Source organism: Primulina tabacum, chromosome 12 (genome assembly GCF_025594145.1).
Source record: "Primulina tabacum isolate GXHZ01 chromosome 12, ASM2559414v2, whole genome shotgun sequence".
NCBI lineage: Eukaryota > Viridiplantae > Streptophyta > Magnoliopsida > Lamiales > Gesneriaceae > Primulina > Primulina tabacum.
This window is the reverse complement of record NC_134561.1, coordinates 2,251,806-2,261,973: the sequence shown is the minus strand read 5'-3', so window position 1 is coordinate 2,261,973 and position 10,168 is coordinate 2,251,806. Positions and strand designations below refer to the sequence as shown.

Here is a 10,168-nt window from a genome sequence, read left to right as displayed (position 1 = left end):
TGAGATTTGGGATTTGATGGCGCTTTATCGTCGCTATCATACGAGTATCCCTTATTGAGGCTGGTGTGCCAGCTCGAGCATTGATTTGTTAGCGATTCGTTTGATTCTGACATGTGCTCAGTGGATGGGCATTTGACCTGATACCTCCACGACATACATGCATTGCATACCATATATCATTGTTTAGATACTTCTGGTATATATGATGGTTGTTTCATACAGAGCTATGCTCACCCCCAAGGGGGGCTGTTGTTGTCTTTGTGTGTGGACAATGGCAGGTACTCCAGGATATCAGGAGGCCGGAGAGGGTACTTCTGGAGGGAGTCACAGTTTGGGCTGAGGTTTTATGTTTTGTTCCCAGTATATATATATATATATATATCTATATACCGAGGCATGTCCCGAGGATATGAGTTGTTTGTATATGATGAGTTTTGATTATGTGTGGGCGAGTTTTATGATATGAGATAAAATACTATTTTTAGTATTCAAATAAAATGATTTGGGCTCATTGTAAAGAAAATTTAAACTCGTTTTCCGCTGTAATTAATTAACCCTAATCAGATTGCGTTGTAATAATGATGAGGAACTAAGGGCCCCACAGCCACTCCTTATATAGAACACAAAAGAATCAAGATTAACAAACTCGATCGCTTTAAATATTATTTTTAAAACATAAAAGATAAAGAAGGCCAGGGTTAGAAACCACGACACCTTATATATTATAGTTTAAAACATAAAATAGACTCGTGTTTAGCAAACATGACCCCTTATATATACTTTTTAAAACATAAAACGGATTCGGGTTGTTGATATATGTGTGAAGCCTGATTATTATATCTCACATATATTTATGTAGCCTTGATATTATTTATGTATATGTTGTTAGGCGTCATTGTATTATTATTCACAGTATGGGGAGAGAGACAGAGAACAACAAGAAAATAGTTCCGAGAGGGATATGTACGTGTAAAAAAATTCTCTTTGTATTCTTGGTTTCATTATAGTGGAGATTGACAGCAGTAGCAAGTTGATGTAGTTGTCACATCTTTATGTGTTTATCTCTCGTCATTTTTTTATTGATTTCGCTAACTAAAACTTGTACCATAATTCCTGACAACTGGTATTTGATCGTTTTGTTGTATGGTAAAGAGCTGCATCAAGTGCTTGTGGGAAGAAACCCGAAAATCTGTATAAGTGAATGAAATATCCTTGATAGATACATGTTGGGTGTTATTTGATCGACACTATCAAAGAACATAGTTCATAAAGTTGCAAAAGAGAAACCTACTTCTATATGTAAGACATATACGAGAAGTCTTCAACAAATAATAAGGTATTTCTCATGAAAAACTTTTTAATTTGAAAATGTCTGAAGGGGCTTCTATGGAAGCACATCTTAACGAGTTTAATACAATTTCAATCAATTCTTCGATTGAAATTTGAAGGGACAGTTGCATATAAATGTACAAGAAATAAGTAAAATGTGTGTATCAGAATTAAGTGTTGTGCTCGGGTGTTGTCAACACCAGCATACAACATGCAACGGAAATTAGTTATTACCACACAAATATAACTTTAATAAATGAACACCAGATTTAAATTTTGCACAAGTATTCGTACTTGTACGATGCCTCATGGCAAAAAGTTCACTAGAGAAATATATAACTCGTTTACACAAAACAATACTAGTGAAAATATCAAAACTAAATTCCTTTACACTCTAAGGAATTAAAATATGCATCAACACCACAAATCAAATCTAGATGCATAAACAAAAACACGTATTGCTTAAAACAAACGAAACCACTCTTTGATCAACATTCTGCGTCAGTGTTGTTCTTGAGTGTCGTCAACACCAATTAGCAACACAAAAAGTATGTGAATCAATCACATAAAGCCTTCACACAGAAATCTCCAATACTGAACTTGTGCAAGTTCGGCAAATCCTTCAGCAGCTGCACAGTAATTTTTCTTCAAAAAACTCCGTCACCTCTTCTCTCTGAGTATTCCCAATATATAGATCTTTTTTCCTTAATATATTTCCATAGATACTCAAATCCTACAAACAAGGAGAAATCTAATTCTGTATGTGAGACATATACGAGAAGCCTTCGACTAATAATAAGGTATTTTTCATGAAAAACTTTTTAATTTGAAAATGACTGAAGGGGCTTCTATGGAAGTACATCTTAATGAGTTTAATACAATTTCAATCAATTCTTCGATTGAAATTAATTTTGATGATGTGGTTTGTGTCTTGATACTTTTTGCGTCTTTACCAAACAATTGAGAATCAATGCGGGCTATGGTTAATAATTCCGTTGGTAGTGAAAAACTGAACTTTGAAGATGTCAGAGATAGAATCCTTGCAGAAGAGGTTCACCGAATTGATTATGGTGAAATGAGGTCCAGTTCTATCTTAAATATTGAATGTAGAGGTACACGGAATAACATAAATTCGAATCGGAACAAATGATAATAATCAAGGAACAATAGAAATAATTCCAAATCTAGAAGAAATTTGGAGTGTTAAAACTGTGGGAGACAATGCCGTAATGAAAAAGAATTGTATGACACCAAAGAAGGATAAAAACAAGAGCAACAACGCGAGCACGAAAACTGATGAGATCCAGGATGCGTTACTTTTTTTATGTTGACAGTCTTGTTGATTCATTTTTGGATTTAGGTGCATCAATTCATACAATTCCTCATCATGAAATGATGGAAAATTATGTTGCTGAAAATTTTAAGAAAGCGTATTTGGTTGATATGGAACCTTTGGATATGGTAGGTATTAAAGATATCCATTTCAAGATGTCAAACATGGCTGTGTAAAAAATACAAAAGGTGAGAAATTCAACAAATTTGATGAAAAAGTTCATTTATGTGGGACTGCTTGACGATGAATGACATAATGTCACCCTTTGTGTTGGTTCATGGAAGATTACAGAAGGTTCTATGGTTTTTGCAGGTGGGAATTTAACTATAACTCTTTACATGAATTCCAATTGCAGAGATATGATTGTTGTTGCTGATAGCAGTGCCAAGTCAGATTTATGACATTGTAGGATCAGAAATATAAGTGAACAATGTATGGATATTCTTTTGACGAATGATAAAAATACAAGAATTGAAACAGATTGACATCTAGTCAGTGTTCTAAAAGGCACCGCCTAGGCGCTAGGCAGTCATCCACCATCTCGATTTTTAGAAAGAAGCTGCCTCTAGGCACAGTTAAAAAAATCGACTGCATAGACTACCTAGTAATCGCCTAAAAGGTTCAAAGTACACCTAGGCAGCCGCCTAATGTAATATATAGATTTTTTTTACTGTTTTAATTTTTTTTTAAAAGATTGTCCGGCATATTTTTCTATTAATTTATATCGGATAAAGATGACAAATACTCCATTGATTTCGAGTTTGAATCAGATATAGAGTAATTACTAGATAAACTTGGAGATGAATCAGAAGGATTAGATATTTAGGTAAAAAAAAAAAAGAAAAACCACCTAGACACCTAGTCTCTAGACTTTGGGTGGTTGCCCACATACCGCTTTTTAAAACAATGCATCCAATTATGTGAAAATTGTGTTTTTGTTTGAGGAGTGATCTTACAAGGACAAGATACCATATCTTTATGTTATAGCTTGTCTTGTGTATGTAATAATATGTCTAGAAAAGACATAGCACATGCAACGAGATTTGTATAACGGTTTACGAGTAATTCAGGAAAATAATATTGGGAATATGTGAAATGGATTCTCAGACATTTGAGAGGTACTGAAAATTAATTTTTTGCTTCAGAAAATCTGATTTTGGCTTGCATGGATATGTTGATGCTGACATGGCCAGTGATGTATATGGTAGAAAGAGTATTATTTGATTTGTATTCACTCTAGGTGGTATTACGGATAGTTAGGTTTCCAAATTGCAAAATATAGTTTCACTTTCTACGGGTGAGGCTAGGTATATAGTAGTAACAAAGACAATTAAAGAAATGAGTTGATTGTAGTCTTTTCTGGAAAATTTGGGTCATAGATATGAAATGATTTATATTGTGATGTGTGATTGCTATTCATTTGAAAAAAAAATCATGTCTATCATGTTAAGACATGGAATAAACAAGTTCGATATCACTTCATAAGATCAGCATTGAAGGATGAAATTATGGATCTTGAGAAGATTGTTAATATATGTGTGAAGCTTAATTATTTATAAGAGTATTTTAGCTTTTTATTGATAGCCGCACTAGTAGAAAAATCGCTTTTTACTTCGCGTATTCAATGAAGTAATAAGGTAGTTAATTGCCGAAGTATATGGATGTGAAGTAATAGATGTACCTTTTACTTCGTATAATAACCGAAGTTGTATGATTGAAAATACTGAAGTCTTTGGCCAGTTTTCCCGGTTTTCGAAGGAAAACCGATCCAGAATTGGACCGGTGCCGAAGTAAGAAATGTGTTTTACTTCATCGATTATTGTAAATAATGAAGTAATATATTATATATAACTTCGTCTTAATTATTATTTAGCGAAGTCGTTTATAATATTTTACTTCATTATTTACAATAATCGACGAAGTAATTCATCTGAAAGACTTCGTAGTTATGTATTTTGATGAGGTAATAGACACAAACAACTTCATAATTTATCCTATTTGTCGAAGTAAATATTATCTATAACTTCAGCATTTATCCTATTTGTTGAAGTATTTTATATTATGTTACTTCACAATTTACATTTAGTGACGAACTAAGTGGTTCGAAAGACTTCAGTAATTTGTATTTTGGTGAAGTAATTGCGCAAAACAACTTCGTTTTTACATAACAATGTTGAAGTAAATTAATTCTATCACTTCGTTTGATTTCTTATTGACGAAGTATTTAATATTATGTTACTTCACAATTTGCAAATAACAACGAAGTAATTTACCTGTTACACTTCATTATTTTTTATTTTGATGAAGTAATTGTTAAAAAAAGACTTCGCAATATATGACTTAATACACTAATATAATTAAACTCATAAATTATCCATCTAAAAATGATTAATATCCACGAATCCACAATTACATATTCATCAATCCACAAGTAACCCAAAAAATGTATCCACAAAACCAAAAGTATATCCAAAAATCCACAATGACAAACAAATATTTATCCCAACATACACATCCATCTAAGCACCTACATAGGAGTAAACAAATTCACTCCATTCACTTCTGACCTCGTCATATTGACATTGGGTGTAATATTGGTTCTTGATGCATCCTGCAAACTGAAATTTGAAAAAAAAAATACAATATTAGATTCTTCTATTTCAAATAAAAATTGACAGATATAAAATATATCAGTACTGGTAGAGGCATGTTTCATTTGAAAGTACGAACTTATTTCATTTGCATCTTGAAATAACACCGGATAAAAATTCATAACATGTCACCACTCTCCAAGCTGAGATAGCGCCTGTTGTTTCCATCTAGTCTACATCCATTACAGATTACCCCAATTGCATGAAGACAATTGCACTTACTAAACCAATTTAATCAAGATATTATATAAATAATTTCGAAAAATCACAAAACATGAAACAAGTCACCACCCAAATAGAAAAATGATGTAGCATATCGAACACCAAGCAAATTTATTTATCCATGGACCAGTAACACACACATATATAACACATCAAACCGAAAGCATACAAAACACAAACAAAAGGCATAAATTGTCTTTAATTTCCGGTGAAGAAATGCGCGCCCTAAACTCGGATATGCCCCTGCAAATATGTGTCAATTATAATTATTAAAACATAAAAAACGTAAGGCTGGATGAGCCGCCAAGCTAGCTAGGAAAATTAAAACTTAATCTTGGAACACAAATATAATTAACCCATGCTTAAAAACAATTATAAGAATTTTTCGTGTACAATATATTTTTTTCGAAGAACAAGCTGTCACAAAAAAGTAAAACCATATTAATTTGAGGATTAACGTAAAAGAATTAATATATGAGACAATTTTGATATGATTAACATGATGCATGTACCAATAAACGCAGACAACAAGAGTCTCGAGTTCAATCCGATATGAGGGAACCAATGTTAAGTACCAGTCAATTCCTTCAAGATGGTTAGTTGCATTTACATTTGCGTGAGGACAGATATAGACCAAAAAAACAGGAAAAGACAAAACCAGATCACCTTAAACTCCAACAAAATCTGAAGCAACCCAACTTCTTGTTTCAAGAAGCAAAATCAACTTAAAAGTAAGAACAGATTGAATTTGTGCCACTTGGAAATGATACAAGAATCTTGAAAAAAAGACAACACTTACAGTCCAGAATCATACTCCCGTATATGATTTCTGGGCTTCAAATTTCTTGATAAAACCAACAACCCACCAAATAAAACAAATGAAAAGAAAGTATTTTAATCAAAACATATATCAGCAATAAACAGAATAAACACAAAAGCTTAAGATTACAACACAGAAGATATGAAAATCAGGAACAAAATTTCCTTTTTTTTATCACTAATATAAAATATATCACAATGACAACAATTCATCTCAAGCAATTATCTCAACAATAAAATATATCCCAATGGCAACACATTATCTCAACAATAAAATATATCCCAATGACAACAATTCATCTCAATCAATCAAAAAATTTATCCCAAGAAGAAACTCACCATCTTCTCCAAGTGTGGATCATCGCAATCGACTATCTCTTTCATGTACCTCATCACACAATATCCACACTCAACCGAACCACTTTGTTTCAGATTACCCTATAATGGAATTGAAAAGTTAATGCAACAATCACGATCTAATTAATAACCACTACCAATTCATGTATTCATAAATAAGTACGATACATACCGTCAATATTTTAAAACCTGGCCCTTTAGAAATACCCTTGGAGGCATTGTACATCTTCACCCCACTACATTTTAAATGGTAAGAAGTTATTTTTTTGCATATTTATAAGTTAATATATTCAAAATCAACATAAGCTACTACCTACTTTGTCACAATAGTTTTCCATGTATCATCTCGGTTCCTGTTAGACGTAGAATCCAATAAATATATCATATTCTTATCTTCGTTGACGATTGTCAAGATCCAATGGTACCTGAAAAAATGAAATTACAGCATTGACTACCATGAAGTAGAAATCTATAAATAACTAAATTCTTACCCAGTGTTGTATGGGATGAGGCAGATGCTATCTCTACACACTGCTTCCAACTGGTCAGCAATATGTTGTGATAAATCACGGCCATCTGTGCCAATCGGGCATGTAGGTATATTACTGGGATCGACAAACGAAAAATAATCAGCCTTGTCTTTTTTCTTCAAATCTTTGTAGAGGTGACTGCATGATATAGATGCACAAATATATCGTTTACAAAATTTTCAAAATATGAACAAGTACCACAAAAATATTATATAAATGCACAAATATTGTAAGTTAGACATTATATATACCCCATGTAAACTAAAATTTGTCTGGCACCTATCTCCCTCATCTCCATAAAGCGTACGATATCTTCTCTTAGCAACCGTATGCTTTTAGGACGTCCAAACATAGCGTCCTCAAACTCAATGCATATGGTATCCGATTCATTCAGCAATCGAACAACATGAGAGTAGATATACTTGCACGACATGGGTAATGTTTTCTCAATTTCTTTGAAATTGTTGCGCTGACCAGGAACATCCGCAAGCACAAATGATTGAGGTTTCCCCTTCCTCTACAATTTAAAATATTATTCATACAAGTATTTTAAAATAAAACATTGTTCGAGCAACATATCTGACAGTTGCAAACACAAAGTCAAATGAAAACCGAAAGTACCTTTGTCAGTTGGAAAAATAACCAACTCTTTAGGCCAACCAACGATGACTCCAACAACATCATTGATGATTGTTGGTCCAAACTTAATTGGGATCGAAAGCTGTGGTTTTTCATCTAAGACAACATCAATAGATACCTTGAAGTTCTCTTCCCCAAGTGGAACATGGTGAATCATAACATTTGGACCTCCTTCTGATATTATTGTGCCATAAGCCACCACGTTTGCGCGTTCTTTTGCAGCCAGGTGACATTTTTTCCCCTTTCAAGAACAAAAAGACATGATATATTTTCATATGGAGGTGAATAGAATTTAATTGACATCAAAATTCAGAGACATACAACCTTCGTATTTGAAGTGCCGCAATCATAAACTTCTTGCACATCATCTGACAATTTTGAGTCTTTCACTCCTGAGAACTTGTTTGATGCTACAGTCTCAGAAGATCGATCATTGATTAATGGAATCACAGCAGCAAGTTGAGACCTCAGCATCTCCAATTCAGCTTTCAAACTTTTAGTCTCCTCCGATTGTGCTTTTACATTTTCAATCACAGCTTTTGAGATTGTTTCTCTCTTCTTTCTTGGAGTTTTAAAGTATACTTGTGGTTTTACGAAACCTCCCACACCTCGAACCATTCCATAGTGTTTTAGGCTTCCTAAGGCAGCGGTTAACATGTCATTCATTCCAGAAGATTTGAACTCTCCTTTGCCTTTCTTTTCCAACAATTCATCCTACAATTGGAGACATGACAAATCAATTCACAATCTACAGTGTTATTTATCTAGGCAATATGGCGATTGAATTAAACTAAACATTTACAATTTTTTCAGCTACTTCTGATGTCTCCGAACATGTTATGTTGCCAGATTTGTCTTCTCGAGCTTTACGCTAAAGCACAGATCTATCAACTTCCTCATCTTCAGCAACCAATTTTTTGTTCCGCTACAATTTCAAAACTCATATGTTTAATAACATGAAGAACATGCTAAAAATAACAAATATATTGCTCTGTTTCTTACCAGTTCAGCCTCCAAGCCGATGTAACCCTTGCGAGACATTCTGTGGTGATATTTACAATGCATGGTCCGTTGTTTTTGTTTTTCATGAGTAACCTGCATCATTATGCTGGCTCAGTTAATCTTTGAAATTTAATAAATTCGCGAGGAAACATATCAATTATTAAAGTACTTCCCATGATGGATCCAGTCTCGCATCCACAAATGCTTTCCAATCCGCTAGTGAGAGTTGATACTGACTTGGTAGAGAAATCAACTTTTCAGGATTATCTTTGTTCGGCCAAACAAATCTACTAGTCAATTTGTTTTTGAAATCTCGCCACTTCTGAGATGCTGAATTCATCACAGCATACTCACTTTCTGGCGCTAGTTCAAAGACATTCTGCAACAAAAACAGATTATTTAGAGGTGCAAGTATGATTGTAAATTCAAATTGAAGCTTGTACTTACCGAAATCTCTTCCCACAGTTTTTGTTTTATGGTTTCTGGAACTTCAGGCCATGACTTTATACTGATTGGCACCATGGCTCTAGCAATAGAACCAATGTATGATTGTAAAGCCCTTCCATTTGCATTGTATGCTGGCCGCCCCATGTCATCATAATCAATCTTTGCTTTTTTCCACCATCTGGCAGTAGCAGTTAGTTTACCCATCAACGTAGGGCCTCGCTTTCTTCTCCATCAGTAAGTATAGGGTGCTCTGCATTAGTAACTTCATTTAGCTTATCATCATGTACTCCTTGTATCATCTCAACTGTAGCATTTGTGTCCTTTTTTTTACGACCCATTGAGCTTTTTTCTACATATTTACATGAATGAAACCAATGTTAAAACCTACACAATAACATTAACCATTAAAATAACATAAACAATAATTCTAATAAGACATGTATAAACATGACATAAATAATAACAGAAACAATAATAACATAAATAATAAACATGACTTGTAGAAACCTGACATAAATAATAAACATGACTATAAATAATAGCAATGAGGTTATGTATATAGCATAACAAAAAACATGACATAAAAGTGAAACACATCATTTTTTCTTGTTCGTTTCCCAGCCACCCTCGGTTTCTGATCTAAAGTAACTTTCATGAGCCGGAATACAATGAGTATCAACATCATCAATTGGTCGAGAATCAGGAATACTAGTCCAACCATCATCATCTCCCTCGTAACATCGATTTGGCACAGGAAGTACAATTGACCATCCTTTTTGTAATGGGTCATCAATATAAAAGACTTGATTGACTTGACTTGCAAGGACAAATGAGTCATT

General features: G+C 33.6%; 2 protein-coding genes across 2 annotated transcripts; both read right to left on the bottom strand.

Annotated features, from left to right (window-relative positions):
• Positions 1-5,038: 5,038 nt before the first annotated feature.
• LOC142520879 (uncharacterized) lies at positions 5,039-7,857 on the bottom strand. Its single transcript, XM_075624036.1, has 6 exons — positions 7,493-7,857; positions 7,203-7,379; positions 7,029-7,136; positions 6,884-6,947; positions 6,694-6,792; positions 5,039-5,280 (listed from the first exon to the last, which is right to left on the bottom strand). The coding sequence occupies exons 1-6, from the start codon at positions 7,672-7,674 to the stop codon at positions 5,182-5,184; spliced, it is 729 nt and encodes a 242-aa protein (XP_075480151.1). The 5' UTR covers positions 7,675-7,857; the 3' UTR covers positions 5,039-5,181.
• Positions 7,858-7,980: 123 nt separating this feature from the next.
• Positions 7,981-9,496, bottom strand: LOC142521089 (uncharacterized). The gene is made up of 5 exons (XM_075624278.1): positions 9,330-9,496; positions 9,052-9,261; positions 8,883-8,975; positions 8,683-8,805; positions 7,981-8,594 (listed from the first exon to the last, which is right to left on the bottom strand). The coding sequence occupies exons 1-4, from the start codon at positions 9,471-9,473 to the stop codon at positions 8,752-8,754; spliced, it is 501 nt and encodes a 166-aa protein (XP_075480393.1). The 5' UTR covers positions 9,474-9,496; the 3' UTR covers positions 7,981-8,594; positions 8,683-8,751.
• Positions 9,497-10,168: the final 672 nt, after the last annotated feature.

Excerpts from the sequence above, each read along its gene's own strand:
- LOC142520879 (XM_075624036.1), bottom strand. The coding sequence starts at position 7,674 with ATGTCGTGCAAGTATATCTACTCTCATGTTGTTCGATTGCTGAATGAA. Across the intron at positions 7,380-7,492 it reads CAAATTTTAGTTTACATGGG|TCACCTCTACAAAGATTTGA; the intron begins GTATATATAATG and ends TATATCATGCAG. Across the intron at positions 6,793-6,883 it reads CAGGTTTTAAAATATTGACG|GGTAATCTGAAACAAAGTGG; the intron begins GTATGTATCGTA and ends ATTCCATTATAG.
- LOC142521089 (XM_075624278.1), bottom strand. The coding sequence starts at position 9,473 with ATGGGGCGGCCAGCATACAATGCAAATGGAAGGGCTTTACAATCATAC. Across the intron at positions 8,976-9,051 it reads GACTGGATCCATCATGGGAA|GTTACTCATGAAAAACAAAA; the intron begins GTACTTTAATAA and ends ATAATGATGCAG. Across the intron at positions 8,806-8,882 it reads TCGGCTTGGAGGCTGAACTG|CGGAACAAAAAATTGGTTGC; the intron begins GTAAGAAACAGA and ends TTGAAATTGTAG.